This window comes from Ranitomeya imitator, chromosome 5 (assembly GCF_032444005.1).
Source record: "Ranitomeya imitator isolate aRanImi1 chromosome 5, aRanImi1.pri, whole genome shotgun sequence".
Classification (NCBI taxonomy): Eukaryota; Metazoa; Chordata; class Amphibia; order Anura; family Dendrobatidae; genus Ranitomeya; species Ranitomeya imitator.
Window position 1 is genome coordinate 679,500,555 of NC_091286.1, and position 21,041 is coordinate 679,521,595.

The window sequence follows — 21,041 nt, forward strand, 5'->3', positions numbered from 1 at the left end:
TATACTGGGGTACCTTAGTGTGCCCCCTTACAGTGGTTATACTGAGGTACCTTAGTGTGCCCCCTTACAGTGGTTATACTGGGGTACCTTAGTGTGCCCCCTTACAGTAGTTATACTGGGGTACCTTAGTGTGCCCCCTTACAGTGGTTATACTGGGGTACCTTAGTGTGCCCCCTTACAGTGGTTATACTGGGGTACCTTAGTGTGCCCCCTTACAGTGGTTATACTGGGGTACCATAGTGTGCCCCCTTACAGTGGTTATACTGGGGTACCTTAGTGTGCCCCCTTACAGTGGTTATACTGGGGTACCTTAGTGTGCCCCCTTACAGTGGTTATACTGGGGTACCATAGTGTGCCCCCTTACAGTGGTTATACTGGGGTACATTAGTGTGCCCTCTTACAGTGGTTATACTGGGGTACCTTAGTGTGCCCCCTTACAGTGGTTATTCTGGGGTACCTTAGTGTGCCCCTTACAGTGGTTATACTGGGGTACCTTAGTGTGCCCCCTTACAGTGGTTATACTGGGGTACCATAGTGTGCCCCCTTACAGTGGTTATACTGGGGTACCTTAGTGTGCCCCCTTACAGTGGTTATACTGGGGTACCATAGTGTGCCCCCTTACAGTGGTTATACTGGGGTACCTTAGTGTGCCCCCTTACAGTGGTTATACTGGGGTACCTTAGTGTGCCCCCTTACAGTGGTTATACTGGGGTACCATAGTGTGCCCCCTTACAGTGGTTATACTGGGGTACATTAGTGTGCCCTCTTACAGTGGTTATACTGGGGTACCTTAGTGTGCCCCCTTACAGTAGTTATACTGGTGTACCTTAGTGTGCCCCTTACAGTGGTTATACTGGGGTACCTTAGTGTGCCCCCTTACAGTGGTTATACTGGGGTACCTTAGTGTGCCCCCTTACAGTGGTTATACTGGGGTACCATAGTGTGCCCCCTTACAGTGGTTATACTGGGGTACATTAGTGTGCCCTCTTACAGTGGTTATACTGGGGTACCTTAGTGTGCCCCCTTACAGTAGTTATACTGGTGTACCTTAGTGTGCCCCTTACAGTGGTTATACTGGGGTACCTTAGTGTGCCCCCTTACAGTGGTTATACTGGGGTACCTTAGTGTGCCCCCTTACAGTGGTTATACTGGGGTACCATAGTGTGCCCCCTTACAGTGGTTATACTGGGGTACCTTAGTGTGCCCCCTTACAGTAGTTATACTGGGGTACCTTAGTGTGCCCCCTTACAGTGGTTATACTGGGGTACATTAGTGTGCCCCCTTACAGTAGTTATACTGGGGTACCTTAGTGTGCCCCCTTACAGTGGTTATACTGGGGTACAATAGTAGATTGTGACACTTGGGATTGTTCACACATCGTGTTATTGCTGTGACTTTTTTTCTGCACAGAATAGAGACTAATGCCAGAAAGCCGCTGTGGGAGTCGCGCCCATGTGCAAAAGCATTTTTACCTTCATTTTTTTTCTAAGCTCCAAAAAGCGAATTAAAAAGAATCAGAAGTAAATCTTGTGTAAATCTTCAGACGTCGCCTCCTTTATTCCTCATCTGAACGATTTGCTTCTTTATTTTACTTCCCGGTGCCAATAACTCCGCGGCATCTCACCAATGTTTAGCGTTATACATCACACCTTTTCGCCTAAATTATTATTTTTTTTTTTTCGAATGTACACATTGTTAGAAATTTAATTTTTAAACTGTTTGAATCAGTCTGTAAAAAAAAGATTTGATTATACCTGAGTGTTGTGGAGCCGGCGTTTCCGTATCGCAGTAATCCGGGTGGTAATTGGCCGATTACGCGCCTCGCACTCCATCTCTGCCTCTGTTTCTATGGAGATGTTACAGGAGCCATTATAGATGAGAACTTCATCTTCTTCCACTTTAGGGCTGAAACGAGGAGAGGGGAGGGTAGACGGGGTGTCATCAATCTTAATGAAATGCAATTATTTTTGCTCTTATTAATCATTGCGAGCCATTAGCTTGTGGCAAGCGCAGGCCACCATTTATCAAACTTTGCAAATTTCGGTAATTTTGTTTCCCGTTCTTTTATCGTTTATTTGTTTTTTCGCCGATCTGCTGCCTGTACCGCACATGTGCGAAAATATATTACACCAATTCCTATCTGTTTAACAAATCAGCCAGGATCACACACATACTAGGAACACGTGCTCCGAGCCAGGAGTCTCTTAGAAACACAAACTGCAACGTTACAAAGCCGAAAGCGTAATACAGCGTCGAACAGAAAAAGGAAAAAAAAAGGAAAAAAAAAACACATCGTCGATAGACCCGGCACAGTATATTGTTTCAGTGTTTAAGCTTTCCTTCTCGCCTCCAACAGAATAATCTGGATTCCTCCAGGGCAATGGGGGGGAAATTGGAATTCTTTCTACATAACTGGCTAAACCGGCCCCCAATTCCTACTGTGAAAAAATGAGGCAATTTAGGATTCCTATTCCCTCTCCTCAGTTTATTGCAATCAGATTCTCGGCAGATAGCGTGCAACATTAACTTAGTAACTTAATTAAACTTACTTAACAGCCCAGAATAAGCAGATTCGATATATGTGCTAGTTATTCTGCCAAATCAGGATTTTAATGCTTTCTAGTGAGACACCGAAATAAGGGACGTAAGAATGTGCCAGAGATGGGCTCACTATGGGGCCGACGCATGCGGCAGAAAGGTCGGATTTTAATATATACTGGTCCCGAGAGTGAAGAGGAAGGTAATGACACTTAAACTGTAAATAGTTATTACTGGGCAACTATTTAGGTACCTGCAACATGGTGACCAATAGGGGGCAGTGCTGAGGCAACAACAGTTTGGAAAAGAAAAAAAAAATTAACTTGAGTATAAATTGTAAATAATGCATGCTATATTGGAACATGTTCACACTGGTCAATAAACAGACAAAACTTAATACAGAAACAAAATAAACATATACCCTGCTGTAAATGAATAAGTAAAAGCGATAGTGCAGATAAATAACATAGGGTTCTTAGTAAGAACTGTTTTTGATCCAAAAGCGGGTAGGACCATACCGATGTGGGTACGCCTTGTTGTGGTGGGATGACTTTTAAGCTTTTTTTGATCAAAATCAGAATTTACTAAGCACTATTGATTATACGTATTTATTTTATTAGATACAGAAAGGTGTCTAATAAAACAGGTAAGACTCATCGATGCAGCTTTCTTTGTCGCCATCATACATAGGTGGAATCTATTGTAGATAATGCCAAAATGCATGTTGGCATAGCTGCACCATAAACATTAACTAGTCCAATTACACTAGTATCCCAGCACTAGTATAATTAAAAAGAAGATTTGGTTGTTTAATTAATGAAAAGCAAACAAACAACATTCTTTTGGACAAGGCAGCGACTAAGACGAAGACTAAGCTGTAAGTACAGCAAGAAAGCTAAACGTATAGTGTACTAAGATAATATTTCAACGGTATAATACCTATGAAGAATAAAACTACATAATACTGCTCCCTTTTGCGGTTGTTACAGTGGCAATGCTTTCCTCATGGGGAGAGTGATGCCATGCTTGGAAGCGAGGAAGGATCCCTTTAACAGGTATTCACACACATGCAACATGTTCTGACTCCAGGCCAGAAGGGGGAGCTCTGAACCCAGTTTCAGAGGAACGTCCCTAGATATATATATATATATATATATATATATATATATATACAGTATATATATTCTGTCTTGGAGGAGAAGTTATTCTGGCTTGGAGGAGAAATTAGTTAGTCTGTCGGAGGGAGAGAAAGAGAGTGGAGTCTGTCAGAGGGACAGAGCAGAGTGGAAGCAGACAGTGAGAGTCAGAGAAGAAAGAGGGGGACGTGCAGCCACGTGAGGTGCTGCAGCTCCTGGAAGGAAAGAAAGGAAAGCAGAACAGTTTGTAGATAGAGTGAAGGAGGAAGAGAAGCAAAGGAGAATGAAGGGCTGGAGGGAAGCTGCGACTGAGTTTCCTCGACACGGAAGCACAGATACCGGTAGCCAGAAGACCGAGGTTGTGGAGGTAACTTCATGCCCCACGGCAGAAACTGGTGGACAGCTAGATTTCAAGTCACCTGTCCTGTCCTGTAACACCTGAAGGCACAGTAACACAGAGAGCCCGGCATAATCAGAGAGACCCTGTAAAAAGGCTCGAGTTACCTGCAGGTTTGTGTCCTACCTAAGGGGGGATAGAGAGAAAGTGAGGACCTTCTGAGAGGCCTAAGGCAGCAAGGGACTACAACATAGTGCATAGAGGGAGGCTTCCAACCCCACCTGGCTAGGGAGGTCCCTGAGTCGCCTGCAAACCGGCCTTACCATATCAGCACTTGTGATCCAGTACCCTGGACTGTGACTGCCTTGCACCAGTAAAGAGGTAAAGAGACTGCAACCTTGTGTTATCTTTTTCTTTCTACTCCATCCACTATCTTTCCCTACTACACCGGGAGCCCTGGGGACCCCAACTTCACCTGTGGGAAGCCATACCATCTTTGCTGCAGTACCATCACTCCCTAGAGGACCCCTCTAAGCAGCGTCGGTCACCTCTGACCGAATACCACAGGTGGCGTCATGAACAAACTTTATTTAACAGTCCCTTTAAAGACCGTCCCCTTTAATTTGGACGCCCAGGGCCACGGACCGGGTCACTGCCACCGTGACACATCCCTTAAAGTGCCGGCCCGGTACCGAGTACCCCTAGACCCTGGCTGTGCGCTCCAGTACTAGTGCAGGTGCTTCTCACAAAAATAGAATATCATCAAAAAGTTAATTTATTTCAGTTGTTCAATACATAAAGTGAAACTCATATATATTATATATATCTATTATATAATTGTCTAAGGGTCACTTCCGTCTTTCTGACTGTCCTTCTGTCTGTCCTTCTTTCTGTCACGGATATTCATTGGTCGCGGCCTCTGTCTGTCATGGAATCCAAGTCGCTGATTGGTCTCGCCAGCTGCCTGTCATGGATGCCGCGACCAATCAGCGACGGCCACAGTCCGATTAGTCCCTCCCTACTCCCCTGCAGTCAGCGCCCGCTCCATACTCCCCGCAGTCACCGCTCACACAGGGTTAATGCCAGCGGGAACGGACCGCGTTATGCCGCGGGTAACTCACTCCATTACCGCTGCTATTAACCCTGTGTGACCAAGATTTTACTATTGATGCTGCCTATGCAGCGTCAATAGTAAAAGGATCTAATGTTAAAAATAATTTAAAAAAAATAAAAAATCATTATATACTCACCTGCCGTCGCCTCTCCCGCTCCTCGTGATGCTCCGGTAACCGCTCCATGCAAGCGGCAGGTTCCGGTGGCAAGGATGGTATGCGACAAGGACCTGCCATGATGTCACGGTTATGTGACCGCGACTTCATCATGGGTCCTGCGCTACCAACCCTGGGACCGGAAGCTGCCGAGTGCACCGCACACAGGAGACATGACTACAAGGGCTCCCTCGGAAGAGTTTATGATTGTTTTTTATTTTTTAACCTGTGACATACGTGGCTGGGCAATATACTACGTGACTGGCCAATATACTACGTGACTGGCCAATATACTACGTGGCTGGGCAATATACTACGTCGCTGTGCAATATACTACGTGACTCTGTGCTGTATACTACGTCGCTCTGTGCTGTATACTACGTAGCTCTGTGCTGTATACTACGTCACTGGGCAATATACTACGTGGCTCTGTGCTGTATACTACGTCGCTCTGTGCTGTATACTACGTAGCTCTGTGCTGTATACTACGTCACTGGGCAATATACTACGTGGCTCTGTGCTGTATACTACGTAGCTCTGTGCTGTATACTACGTCACTGGGCAATATACTACGTGGCTCTGTGCTGTATACTACGTCGCTGTGCAATATACTACGTGACTGGGCAATATACTATGTGGCTGTGCAATATACTACGTGACTGGGCAATATGTTGTGAATTCCGCTCTTGGGCTCCCTCCGGAGGTTGTAAGTGGCACTTTTGTGAGTTCTGCTCTTGGGCTCCCTCTTGTGGTTTCTAGTGGTATGGCTACTCCTTGGAGTTAGCTGTCATCAGCTGCCTCCACTTATCGTCCGCTATTTAAGTCTGGCTCTTTCTTCAGCCTGTGCCACTTGTCAATGTTTCCTGGCTGGATTCACATCTCTGCTTGGATTCTCCTGGTTTCCTGACCAGTTCTACAAAGATAAGTTCTGGCTTTGCTCATTTCAGTCCACATGTTGTGGACTTATTGTTCTGTGCATTCTATATTTGTCCAGCTTGTCAGTATGGATTTTTTCTGTTAGCTGGAAGCTCTGGGAAGCAGATTTACCTTTAGTCAGGTGTGGAGATTTTGTAAACTCTGTGTGGATTGTTTTGTAGTTTTTATACTGACCGCACAGTATCCTTTCCTGTCCTATCTATCAAGCTAGACTGGCCTCCTATGCTAAAATCTGATTTCATTTCTGCGTATGTTATTTTCCCCTCCTCTCACCATCAATATTTGTGGGGGGCTATCTTTCCTTTGGGAATTTTCTCTGAGGCAAGATAGGTTTCCTGTTTCCATCTTTAGGGGAAGTTAGATCTTAGGCTGTGCCGAGGGGTCTAGGGAGCGTCAGGTACCCCCCACGGCTATTTTTAGTTGCGCTGCTAGGTTCAGGGTTTGCGGTCAGTACAGATACCACCTCCTTCAAAGCTTGTCTCATGTTGTTCCTAAACCACCAGATCATAACAGCAATATACTATGTGACTGGGCAATATACTACGTGGACTGGGCAATATACTACGTGGCTGGGCAATATACTATGTGACTGGGCAATATACTACGTGGCTGGGCAATATACTACGTGACTGGCAATATACTACGTGACTGGGCAATATACTACGTGACTGGGCAATATACTACGTGGTTCTGTGCTGTATACTACGTCGCTGTGCAATATACTACGTAACTGGGCAATATACTACATGACTGGGCAATATACTATGTGGCTGGGCAATATACTACGTGGCTGGGCAATATACTATGTGACTGGGCAATATACTACGTGGCTGGGCAATATACTACGTGGTTGGGCAATATACTGCGTAGTTGGGCAATATACTACGTGGCTGGGCAATATACTACGTCCCTGGGCAATATACTACGTGGCTGGGCAATGTACTACGTGGGCTATACAATATACTACGTGGACATGGATCGCCCCCAGACACAGGGCCACGCGTTTCGGTACCGGGCCTCTCTGGTTCGGTTCTGAGGCTGTCACGGTGGCTGGACCCGGTCGTGACCCTGCTAAGGGGCGTCCAATAAAGGGTGATGGTGCGTAGTGCGAGGAATAACGAGGACACAGAGATCAGTTTCTTTACCTTTTACTGAAGGTTTCAGGATCCTCAATCCAGGGCACTTTCAACAGGGCTGTCTGAGACCGGCCGGTCCGAAGGCACATCCAGAGTTCCCTTTGCAGGTGGAAATCAGTGTCTACCCACTGCTGAGCATTCAGGATAGTCCTCACAACTTCTGTTCTCGTTCTTTCTAGATCTTTCTCTTCTCCGTCCCCCAGGTATGTTATGGCTAGGACACACCTTTATGACAGGTAGGCCTGGAGTTATTCTGGGACCCTAGTGTCGCCCCTCTCCCACGATTGCCTCCTATGTCCTTCTTAGGTGTTGTATGGTAGACAGCCAACCTGTAATTAACTGTCCTGCCGCTGTTTGAAGTAATGCGTGGAGACTGTTACTTCTTTGGTGCTCCGGCCACCGACTATGCGCCTCAGTAAGATGTTGCCATTCTCGGGGCACGACTCCTACTGGATCTCCTTTGTGCTGATCTCGTTTCTCACTGTTCCAGAATATCCTTCGCTTCGTGTCTCTTTCTTAGGATACCGCCGCAAGGTAGTGCAGGCGCGGTTTCGTAACAATCTGTCCTTTCTCTAGGTACCTGCCAGATTTCCCAGTTCTGACAAGTCCTCCCTGGAGCTCTCCCAGGCTTCATTCTGCCTAACTTCCTGTCCGACCCCTAGTTTTACCAATGTGAGAAGTGGCCAAATAAATAAGCATTTTGCTCCCCCTAGTGGCCGGAGTGTGAAGTGTAATGTGTGCTGGTGATACCTGGTCAGTAGAATCCCTTCAGTGCCATCAGACGTACCATCACGCCCCTTAGTAGCAGAGCGATGTTACTGCAACGACCAGGTCTCTGGGGCGCTGCAGACATGCATATTCTAGAATACCCGATGCATTAGAAATAGGCCACCATCTAGTGTATATATAATACTATTCCTATGGACAAGAACATAACTACTGTAATACTGCTCCTATGTATAGAATATAACTACTATAATACTGCCCCTATGTACAAGAATATAACTACTATAATACTGTCCCCTATATACAAGAATGTAACTTCTATAATACTGTCCCTATGTACAAGAATATAACTACTATAATACTGCCCCTATGTACAAGAATATAACTACTATAATACTGCCCCTATGTACAAGAATATAACTACTATAATACTGCTCCTACGTACAATGTAATTTTAATGTAATAGATAAACCATTATTTCTTATTTTTAGGGACTCTATAGCGACAGGGTCTGTTCCGCAGGACTGGCGCATAGCAAATGTGGTGCCAATATTCAAAAAGGGCTCTAAAAGTGAACCTGGAAATTATAGGCCAGTAAGTCTAACCTCTATTGTTGGTAAAATATTTGAAGGGTTTCTGAGGGATGTTATTCTGGATTATCTCAATGAGAATAACTGTTTAACTCCATATCAGCATGGGTTTATGAGAAATCGCTCCTGTCAAACCAATCTAATCAGTTTTTATGAAGAGGTAAGCTATAGGCTGGACCACGGTGAGTCATTGGACGTGGTATATCTCGATTTTTCCAAAGCGTTTGATACCGTGCCGCACAAGAGGTTGGTACACAAAATGAGAATGCTTGGTCTGGGGGAAAATGTGTGTAAATGGGTTAGTAACTGGCTTAGTGATAGAAAGCAGAGGGTGGTTATAAATGGTATAGTCTCTAACTGGGTCGCTGTGACCAGTGGGGTACCGCAGGGGTCAGTATTGGGACCTGTTCTCTTCAACATATTCATTAATGATCTGGTAGAAGGTTTACACAGTAAAATATCGATATTTGCAGATGATACAAAACTATGTAAAGCAGTTAATACAAGAGAAGATAGTATTCTGCTACAGATGGATCTGGATAAGTTGGAAACTTGGGCTGAAAGGTGGCAGATGAGGTTTAACAATGATAAATGTAAGGTTATACACATGGGAAGAAGGAATCAATATCACCATTACACACTGAATGGGAAACCACTGGGTAAATCTGACAGGGAGAAGGACTTGGGGATCCTAGTTAATGATAAACTTACCTGGAGCAGCCAGTGCCAGGCAGCAGCTGCCAAGGCAAACAGGATCATGGGGTGCATTAAAAGAGGTCTGGATACACATGATGAGAGCATTATACTGCCTCTGTACAAATCCCTAGTTAGACCGCACATGGAGTACTGTGTCCAGTTTTGGGCACCGGTGCTCAGGAAGGATACAATGGAACTAGAGAGAGTACAAAGGAGGGCAACAAAATTAATAAAGGGGATGGGAGAACTACAATATCCAGATAGATTAGCGAAATTAGGATTATTTAGTCTAGAAAAAAGATGACTGAGGGGCGATCTAATAACCATGTATAAGTATATAAGGGGACAATACAAATATCTCGCTGAGGATCTGTTTATACCAAGGAAGGTAACGGGCACAAGGGGGCATTCTTTGCGTCTGGAGGAGAGAAGGTTTTTCCACCAACATAGAAGAGGATTCTTTACTGTTAGGGCAGTGAGAATCTGGAATTGCTTGCCTGAGGAGGTGGTGATGGCGAACTCAGTCAAGGGGTTCAAGAGAGGCCTGGATGTCTTCCTGGAGCAGAACAATATTGTATCATACAATTATTAGGTTCTGTAGAAGGACGTAGATCTGGGGATTATTATGATGGAATATAGGCTGAACTGGATGGACAAATGTCTTTTTTCGGCCTTACTAACTATGTTACTATGTTACAAGAATATAATTACTATAATACTTCCCCTATGAACAAGAATATAACTACTATAATACTGTTCCTATGTATAGAATATAACTTCTATAATACTGCTCCTATGTACAAGAATATAACTACTATAATACTGCTCCTATGTACAAGAATATAACTACTATAATACTGCTCCTATGTACAAGAATATAACTACTATAATATTGCTCCTATGTACAAGAATATAACTACTATAATACTGCTCCTATCTACAAGAATATAACTACTATAATACTGCCCCCGATATACAAGAATATAACTACTATAATACTGCCCCTATGTACAAGAATATAACTACTATAATACTGCCCGCTATGTACAAGAATATAACTACTATAATACTGCTCCTATGTACAAGAATAGAACTACTATAATACTGCCCGCTATGTACAAGAATATAACTACTATAATACTGTTCCTATGTATAGAATATAACTTCTATAGTACTGCTCCTATGTACAAGAATATAACTACTATAATACTGCTCCTATGTACAAGAATATAACTACTATAATACTGCTCCTATGTACAAGAATATAACTACTATAATACTGCCCCCGATATACAAGAATATAACTACTATAATACTGCCCCTATGTACAAGAATATAACTACTATAATACTGCCCGCTATGTACAAGAATATAACTACTATAATACTGCTCCTATGTACAAGAATAGAACTACTATAATACTGCCCCTATGTACAAGAATATAACTACTATAATACTGCCCCTATGTACAAGAATATAACTACTATAATACTGCTCCTATGAACAAGAATATAACTACTATAATACTGCCCCTATGTACAAGAATATAACTACTATAATACTGCTCCTATGTACAAGAATATAACTACTATAATACTGCTCCTATGTATAGAATATAACTACTATAATACTGCTCCTATGTACAAGTATAGAACTACTATAATACTGCCCCTATGTACAAGAATATAACTGCTATAATACTGCCCCCTATGTACAAGAATATAACTACTATAATACTGCCCCTATGTACAGGAATATAACTACTATAATACTGCCCCTATGTACAAGAATATAACTACTATAATACTGCTCCTGTGTACAAGAATAGAACTACTATAATACTGCCCCTATGTACAGGAATATAACTACTATAATACTGACCCTATGTACAAGAATATAACTACTATAATACTGCCCCTATGTACAAGAATATAACGACTATAATACTGCCCCTATGTACAAGAATATAACTACTATAATACTGCTCCTATGTACAAGAATATAACTACTATAATACTGCTCCTATGTATAGAATATAACTACTATAATACTGCTCCTATGTACAAGAATAGAACTACTATAATACTGCCCCTATGTACAAGAATATAACTACTATAATACTGCCCCCTATGCATAGAATATAACTACTATAATACTGCCCCCGATATACAAGAATATAACTACTATAATACTGCCCCCGATATACAAGAATATAACTACTATAATACTGCCCCTATGTATAGAATATAACTACTATAATACTGCCCCCTATGCATAGAATATAACTACTATAATACTGCCCCCAATATACAAGAATATAACTACTATAATACTGCCCCTATGTATAGAATATAACTACTATAATACTGCCCCCTATGCATAGAATATAACTACTATAATACTGCTCCTATGTACAAGAATATAACTACTATAATACTGCTCCTATGTATAGAATATAACTACTATAATACTGTCCCCTCTGGCTGAAGACAGTTGCATACAGGTAGGAGATGCTCCTCTTGCCTCCATAGTTGCTCATTAGTCTGTCTGCATGCATCCAGGGGTATGGCGGTGTTCCCCTGCCTGCTGTCCATTGCCGTGGGCGAGGTGCTCACCTCTCCTCATGGCAGCGATTGCTCTACGTGCATCTCCGTTAATTAATACACATCGTGGATCCGCTGTGGAATAGTCGCTGGCAGCTACCGTAAATTCCCTCTCAGTCCAGCAGAAATCTCTTCCGTGAAGTATAATCGGTGATTGATGGATCGGACACGTGACGGTGTGAACATGCGGACGATGAGAGGATCCAGCCGCCTCCCTTATAAATAATTGTCATTAAAGTGCTTTTTCTCTTTTCATCTCTTCTGATTTTCCCCATTGGCAGTCACCAGATGTTGTGTACGAAATGAGAGATAAATATCCCGGTGCGGCGGCAGGACGCAACCAGCTGTTTATTACTCGGAGATTCTGATGATTTGTACGTTACAGAAGCGAAGAGTCTCAGACTTTTATCTTACCGGCATTAGCATGTCTGAGAAAGTTTACTCTGCTGATTCACATTTATATCCGATCCTGGGAAAGTTGGGTTCACACTATTAATATTCCCATAGGCAAAATTGCAGTTTCTCAGACCCCTAAATGACCAATCTGTGCTTGGGATCTGTTACCTAAGGACAATCACTAAAATGGATGGAAAAAGTGGTGAATGGAAGGAGAACAGCATAAGGAAGACCCCTGGAAGCATCTCTGACCCCCAGATCGCTGCTGAGAGCAATGGTGTCACACTTCTGCAGCGCCCCAGAGTCCTGGTCGTTGCAGTAATGTTATTCTTCCACCAGGGGGAGTGATGTTACTTCTGAGGGCAATGAAGGAGATTTTCTGTCCAGGTATCACAACCACAAAACACACTTCACACTCCAGTCCGCCAGGGGGAGTTAAGCTCTATCTATTAGGGCACTCCTCACAGATAGGTAAAACTGGTGGGTTGGTTAGAAAGTTAGGGAGTCGAGAGACAGAAGCTGACTGGAGGGAGTAGGAGAAAGTCAGTGAGTCCCGACCGAGTTTGGCAGAAGCTGGTTGGAGTGGGTTCCAGCCAGCTCCAGACTGCGGCCTGCGGAAGACAAGGGTAAACGGAGCTGTGCCTGCATCCCATGCGGCAGCATCCCACGAAAGAGACATTGAAAGGAATTGTGTTGCAGTGAGTGAGAAACGAAGTCATAGCAACAGGAGAGGAACATCAGAGGGAGACCAGCTAGACGTAGGCTGCCTCCTTCTGAAGCGCACTACCGGTAGCCAGAACACCGAGGGAGTAAGGATCTCTATGCTTTACTTCAGAGACTGGCAGGACAGTTAATTCTACGTTAGCTGCCTGACCATATACCCAGGAGGCACGGTGGCAACTTGTGGTATCCGGGGCATCTCTAGGGTCCCTATAAAAAGCCTCAGGCCACCAGTCATACGGGTTTGTCCTATCCGTCAAGGGGACAGAGAGGAAAAGACTTAACATCTACAATAGTTGTGAGCACCTTACCGAGTTGCTCAGCAGGGAGGTACTACAACGCCCAGGCGCTAGAGGAAGGCTATTGAATTCCTCCTTAATAAGGGGACTCTGGATTTGTCTTCAGACCGGCCGGACTCTGCCTGCCCTGTGGTCCCTACCCTGGACTGTGGATGCTGAAGCCTTCCATCTGGCTGCCATCACATCACCCCTGCGGACCCCTAAGCAGCGTCGGTCTCCCTGACCGAATACCACAGGTGGCGTCACGAACACTATCCCTTTACAGACCTTTCCCCAATTTATTCAACGGACCTCCCGTGGGCCACGGACCGGGTCAGCCACCGTGACATCCACGACGAGAACCGAAGGGGCCGGTACCGAGTGTCCCCTAGCCCTTAAGGGGGGCCGCTGCACTTCTACTCCACGGACGATAAATCATTCCAAACCGAGACGAGAAATTGAATTTTACACGGAAAAAAAAACATTTTTCCCCATTTGGAAGCAGTGGGACTCCAAGACTGGTAAAGAGTATGCACTATGTCCAAGGTCTTCCAAAAATTAGAAGGAGGCCCTCCAATACACCCTGCAACACTCATAGGGTAGTGCCTTAGAAAAAAATGTCATTTAGAAGGAGTGGGACATCTGTGGCCAACAAGGAATCATGGATTTGAGGCCATTACTAAGGGTACAACGAGGACCTTAAGGCATTCGACTTCGGTTTTGCTCCAGCTAAGGTGAGCAGCACTTCCTCCTGTGCCGGCTCGGGGCATCAGGCAGCCCCGAGGCTTCAAAGAGATTAAAGCAGGGGTTTCAAAACATTTTTATTTACTCCTTGGAGATCTTTGCCAATGAAAACTCATGAACCATGTGGTGGAAACTTCTCCAATCCATCCTGCACCATCTTTAGCAATGCCCGTTGCTAGGGATGACATTCCCATACGAGACTTCACTGATGCCTCTGCTGAACGGTGTCCCCTGTGCTAAAGATGGCGCATTTTGGCTCAGATGAGTATAGCGCTATTTACATTGCTTACGTGGATTTAAATAATCATCTATAGGGCGGAGTATAATCCTATTATGGGATTTTGATGTCTAAGGATTGTTAATGGGGCACTGACAGTGCCTTAATAAGTATATGCAGTAAGCCCGACTGGAGGCCTCTGTGGGTTTTCTTTCTTTTCTCCGCTTTGTTACCCATTTTTGAGGGGTCATTGGGCCATGCTGGTTGTTAACTAAAGGACATGACCATCATGAATAGATATATCTTTGTGATGGGTATGAATGACTTTTTGATTTATTTGGAGCCGAGTTTTTGATTTCAACATTTGGACACATGAGACATTTACACATTTTCTAGCCCAGATTGTAGGTATTCATATATATTCAAATTTTGTGTTTTTTTTGTTTTGTTGTTTTTCCTAATTTTTTCAAATTTTTTTTTTCGTCAATTTTGCTTCGTTTTTCTATTTTTTTCCTTTTTGGGCAATCAGTGTATCGGGACACGATTTTTTATGACCAAATGGATTGACTAGGGCTAGTAGGGCAAGCCGCCGCTGAGTGGGGGCGCCTACCGCTGAAACTTAGGGTGACAAACTCCACTGTCAGGCAGGGACCAGTATTAGAGGACTGACAGGGCCTGATAGTCCACATCTAAGTGCTTTCCCTATGATAAACCATGTGTGGCAATGTATTCAAATCTGGAATAATTGTTTTTAACTTTATGGATTAAAAGTTATATTTGAGGGATCCTTGTTTCTCATGTTGTTGTTGGTGTCTAGGATCCCAAGTAAAAAATTTTGGGTTTTTTTGTCAGTAAGTCAGTTACCACCCGTCAGAGAGCTGTGGTTCCCATGCTGTCAGATGTGAGCCTGAAGCTGTGACCAGCGGTAAAACGGTTACCGCCAGTCGTACGCATTGCCTGATGAGAGTACTACTCTCATCAGCATATGCCTGCTGTCGCTGATAGCAGCGAGAGCAGGTGTACAAAGATGAGTGTATTGATAAGCCGGTACATGTGCAAAAAATAAGTAATCAAAAATAAAGGGACGTGGGGGTCTCTTCTATTTTTGATAACCAGTGCAGTCAAAACCAAGAGCTGGGGGCTGCAACCCTCAGCTTTATCATGGCTGGTTATCAAGAATAGAGGGGTCCTCACATAGTTTTTTTTTTTCATTTAATAAAAAAACGGAGTTCCCCATCCCACTTTGACAATCTTAAAGCAGAAAGCTGGTATTCTCAGATTGGGAAGGGATCATAGATATTGGCCCTCCCCAGCCTAAAATTAGCAGCACTGGCGCTTTGGTTGGCTCTTCGCACTTGTCCTGATTTGAGGTTCATGTCAGCTGTTTTTTGGCCAGCCAAATACAGTAATTCCAGTAGCAAATATAGTTACGGCATTACCATGAATGGCAGGCAATCCTCGCATGTTTAGTGGCTGAAACTCAGCCGTGAAACATGCGGGGTGAGGAATCGAGCATGGTGCCCAAGTACTCGTATAGTCAATTGAGTAGCACCAGGATGCTCGATCAAGTACCGAACATTCTCGCCCATCATTAGTAACTAGCACCCAGAGCAAAGCAAGTGTTTTGTGCTTGTGAACTGTTAGCCTTAGTTATACCCTGTTATACCCTATCCGAAGCCTAACCCTAGCCCTAAACTTAACTTTAAATCTAACCCTAGCCAGATACTTAACAATAGCCCTAAAACTAGGCCTAACCATAGCTCTAACCCTAACTCTAACCCTAGCAACAACATTAGCCCTAACCCTAGACCTACCCCCAGCTCTAACCTTAACCTTATATCTATAACCCTAGCCCAATCTTAGCTCTAGCCCTAGCTCTAGCTGTAACCCTAGCCTTAACAAAAAACCCTCTAACCTTATTCTTAGTGTGTGTTAGAAAAAGTGTAAAAACATAAAAGCAGCTCTTTTTAATGAATGAAGATTGTTTTGAATTGTGTTCACGTGGTTTAATATTGTCTTGACTAAATAAACTACTCAATTTCTGTCATCTCAGTTGCTTCCTATGCTGAGTGCATGTTATCAGGCCAAAATCACCAGGGGATGTGAACTTTTGATCAGGGTCATTTGGATTTTTAGGGTTGTCATTATGATTTAAAAAGAGAAAACACAGTAGTTTGGCAATAAATGCCGTCACCCAAACACGAGCCAAGAGTGGAGAAAAGGTCTTTTTGTTATCATTCATATTTTCTGAAAAAAGAAAAGCAAAAATTCAGCAAGGGTAAGTAAACTTTTGAGCACAACTGTATATATATATATATATATGTATATGTGCTGTACCAACTAGTGGTGTACGGAGGAATGGGTGTGTATCATACAGAGAGAAGTCTGCTGCCATCTGAATCCAGGACAGGTGGCTGGGGCTTGTAGACCGACAAACCTGTATTTTTAGTAAAGGGATGGATTTAGGGTTATCCAGAAGTGATGGGTGGGACTGGTTAACCACATACCTCCCAAGGGGTGTGCTCCTGTAAAGACAGGAAGGTCATATTTGTTTCCTGTGTGCAGCACATGGAGGGGAGTCCATGTGTGACACTGGAGCTGGCTGGAGCTCCTGAAGGTCCAGGAGACACCAAGGGTGTGGACTGCAGACAGAAGCCAGAGGAAGCGAGGCTGGGAAAACCTGTGGTGCTGTTAGCCAGATAACCCAGAGCCTGGGGCATGGTCTTCTGACGGATGTCAGGCATTTGAACTGTGTATATGGAACCAGAGCGGAATGGACTGTTTGTGGGCTCTGCACGGTTCATATAGCCTACCATGCGTTATGGAGAGGTTTATGATGCTATAATAAACCAAAGTTTATACTTGTTTAAATGAGAATCTGCTCAGAGTTGAACATTGCCGACAAGCGAGTATACCCCAACCCGCTAGAGATCGCTATGTCACTATATATATATATATATATATATATATATATATATATACACTGCTCAAAAAAATAACGGGAACACTTAAACAACAGAATCTAACTCCAAGTAAATCAAACTTCTGTGAAATCAAACTGTCCACTTAGGAAGCAACACTGATTGACAATCAATTTCACATGCTGTTGTGCAAATGTAATAGACAACAGATGGAAATTATTGGCAATTATCAAGACCCCCTCAATAAAGGAGTGGTTTTGCAGGTGGGGACCACATCTCAGTACCATTGCTTTCTGGCTGATGTTTTGGTCACTTTTGAATGTTGGTTGTGCTTTCACACTTGTGGTAGCATGAGACGGACTCTACAACCCACACAAGTGGCTCAGGTAGTGCAGCTCATCCAGGCTGGCACATCAATGCGAGCTGTGGCAAGAAGTTTGCTATGTCTGTCAGCATAGTGTCCAGAGGCTGGAGGCGCTACCAGGAAACAGGCCAGTACACCAGGAGACGTGGAGGGGGCCGTAGGAGGGCAACAACCCAGCAGCAGGACCGCTACCTCAGCCTTTGTGCAAGGAGGAACAGGAGGAGCACTGCCAGAGCCCTGCAAAATGACCTCCAGCAGGCCACAAATGTGTATGTGCCGGCACAAACGGTTAGAAACCGACTCCATGATGATGGCCTGAGGGCCCGACATCCACAGACGGGGTTGTGCTCACAGACGAACACCGTGCAGAACGCTTGGCATTTGCCACAGAACACCAGGATTGGCAAATTCACAACTGGCGCCCTGTGCTCTTCACAGATGAAAGCAGGTTCACACTGAGCACATGTCCTGTAGAATGTAAGCCCGCAAGGGCAGGGTCCTCACCCCTCTGTATCAGTCTGTCATTGTTAGTTTGTTTACTGTAAGTGATATCTGTAACTTGTATGTAACCCATTCTCATGTACAGCACCATGGAATCAATGGTGCTATAGAAATAAATAATAATAATAATAATGTGCTAGACGTGATAGAGTCTGGAGACGCCATGTAGAGAGATCTGTTGTCTACAACATCCTTCAGCATGACCGGTTTGGCAGTTGGTCAGTAATGGCGTGGGGTGGCATTTCTTTGGAGGGCCGCACAGCCCTTCATGTTGTCCCCAGACGTAGCCTTACTGCCATTAGGTACCGAGATGAGATCCTCAGACCCCTTGTGAGACCATATGCTGGTGTGGTTGGCCCTGGGTTCCTCCTAATGCAGGACAATGCCAGACCTCATGTGGCAGGAGTGTGTCAGCAGTTCCTGCAAGATGAAGGCATTGAAGCTATGGACTGGCCCGCCCGTTCCCCAGACCTTAATCCGATTGAGCAGATGTGGGACGTCATGTCTCGCACCATCCACCAACGTCACGTTGCACCACAGACTGTCAAGGAGTTAATGGATGCTTTAGTCCAGGTCTGGGAGGAGATCCCTCAGGAGACCATCAGCCGCCTCATCAGGGGCATGTCCAGTTGTTGTAGGGAGGTCATACAGGCACGTAGAGGCCACACACAATACTGAGTATCATTTCCTTGTCTTGAGGCATTTCCACTGAAGTTGCAACAGCCTGCAATTTGATTTTCCACTTTCATTTTGAGCATCATTCCAACTCCAGACGTCCATGGGATATTAGTTATGATTTACATTGATCATCTTTAGGTTTTATTGTTCTCAACGCATTCCACTATAAAATGAATAAAGATTTACAACTGGAATATTTCATTCAGTGATATCTAGGATGTGTGATTTTAGTGTTACATTTATTTTTTGAGCAGTGTGTGTGTGTGTATATATATATATATATATATATATATATATATATCTGTGTGCATAATATTAATCTTTTCTAATTGTTTAACTCGACAAACCCTGTGCGTCTCTTTCCTTCTCTATATGTTTTTTTCTTGCCCACCTTTTTAATTAACTCTCGGAAGATGCTAATTAGACTTAGCAGGCTTTTAATTAGAAATGCAGTATTTAATGACTGCGACATAACCCTTTCACTGCCCAGCATCCTTCGTAGGTTCATTATACCGCCTGCCCTGTGTTTCCTCACTTACAGCCTTTAATTAATAGTTTCCAGTATCAGACGGTAATTGTGAGTATAATCGGCGGAGAGAACTGGCTGCTGATCAAGCGCGCCCTACACAACCCGGAATAATGCTGAGTGCTGTGTATCCTCACCATGGATTTATATGCATCCTGCAATCATTTTTATGGCCCGGGTATCTGGCACATTCTTCCAGACGCCGCAGCCTTTACGATGACTAGTCCTCGGGGGACTAAATGAAAGGATAAAGATACCTTATTCTAAGTATCTTGGGCTAAAAATAATTTTTGCAATTGGTCTTAATTGAAATGTTTTCATCTTTTGGTTTTTTGCGGGCTCTTTGTTTCAGGCATATTGATGGCTGCAGAATGAGCTAACTGAGAAACCGTCAGTGAGTTTGTTCTGACGGGAGAGTTGATAACTTTAATCTTCCTTCTGAGCTCATCTCCGCTGATACATGTGCACAAAGATCAGCTCAACTTTCATGTGAAAGAAGTTCAGAAAATCACAGTCCTGCTCACACAGGATCCAAAATGCACTGTAATGAACCCTGCACCATCTGGATAAAATTTGCCCTCTTGTGGTGGTGACGGGGAACTGCAATATTTTCCAGGCTGTATTCTGTTGTGCAGTTGCCGCATGCTCACATTATATTTGGTAGCTCCACATTTGCTTTACTTACACATGCAACAAGAACTACGAAGTGCATGGCATCTTTGGACTTTATAGATTAGCGTTCGCTTTCTCTATGGTTTTATGTAACACGTCATAATAAAAAAGTAATAAGTAATTGCCTAGTTCTGCTATTCAAAAGCACTAGATTAACTGTCCATCAGCAAGTTTCACCAAACTATAAAAGCAGAAGTTTTGGCAGTTTGCTGGTCTGGAGCATTCAGGCATTTCTTAACGTAACACCAAGGAGGAAAGTTATCAGGAATGACATTAGAGAAGCAATTGTTGCTGCCCATCAATCTGGGATGGATTAAAAGGCCATTTCCAAACTATTTTCAACCCACTATTCTAAAGTGAGAAAACATTTTTAAAAAATGTAAAACCTTCCAGAGAGTTGACAGTTTTCACAGCTGTGGACGTCCAAGCAAATTCATCCCCAAAGTCAAACAGCGATATAGTCAGAGAAATGGGAAAAAAAAAACCCAAGAGCTACAGCTCAGACTCTAAAGGTCTCAGCATGTTAAATGTTCAAGTTCATGACAGTACAACTAGAAAAAGACTGAACATTTATGGTTTGTTTGAAAGCATCACATCAAGAAGCCTCTTCTTTCTACGAAGAATATGGTAACACGTCTAAAGATGGCAAAACTGCATCTGAGCAAACCATCCGATTTTTTTAAACAATATCCTTCGGACAGACAAGAACAAAATGGAGATGTATGGCTATAATGCATAGCACCATGTTTGGCAAAATTAAAAAGATAACAATAAACTTGGAAAGGCAAGGAAGTCTTTCTCTATCTAATGTCAATGTTTTGGAAGCCATCATGTAAGTTCTCTCTCTGCATTTCTGGTCACCGGGTTTTCCTGCTGGGCCGCAAGTTTCTCTTTGACATAGTCTATCAAAGCCCGTTGAGCCTCCCATATGCCAACCTGTAGCATAGAAGATAGCTGGAAGTGATGGTCCACACGCGCTGTCCTTTTGCAGTCGCAGGCGTGTCCCTCCTGATTCAGTCTCCTTACTGCTCTTCTCAGCTTGACTGTTGACGGAAATG

The 21,041-nt window shown here is 43.7% G+C and overlaps 1 protein-coding gene across 1 annotated transcript in view; it reads right to left on the reverse strand.

Annotated features, from left to right (window-relative positions):
• PKHD1 (PKHD1 ciliary IPT domain containing fibrocystin/polyductin) overlaps nucleotides 1-21,041 on the reverse strand; it is a 918,515-nt gene that overhangs the window by 701,153 nt on the left and 196,321 nt on the right. Inside the window, exon 34 of the mRNA XM_069726855.1 lies at nucleotides 1,755-1,905. Within this exon, the coding sequence (XP_069582956.1) occupies nucleotides 1,755-1,905 (151 nt within the window). The remainder of the gene's footprint in view (nucleotides 1-1,754; nucleotides 1,906-21,041) is intronic.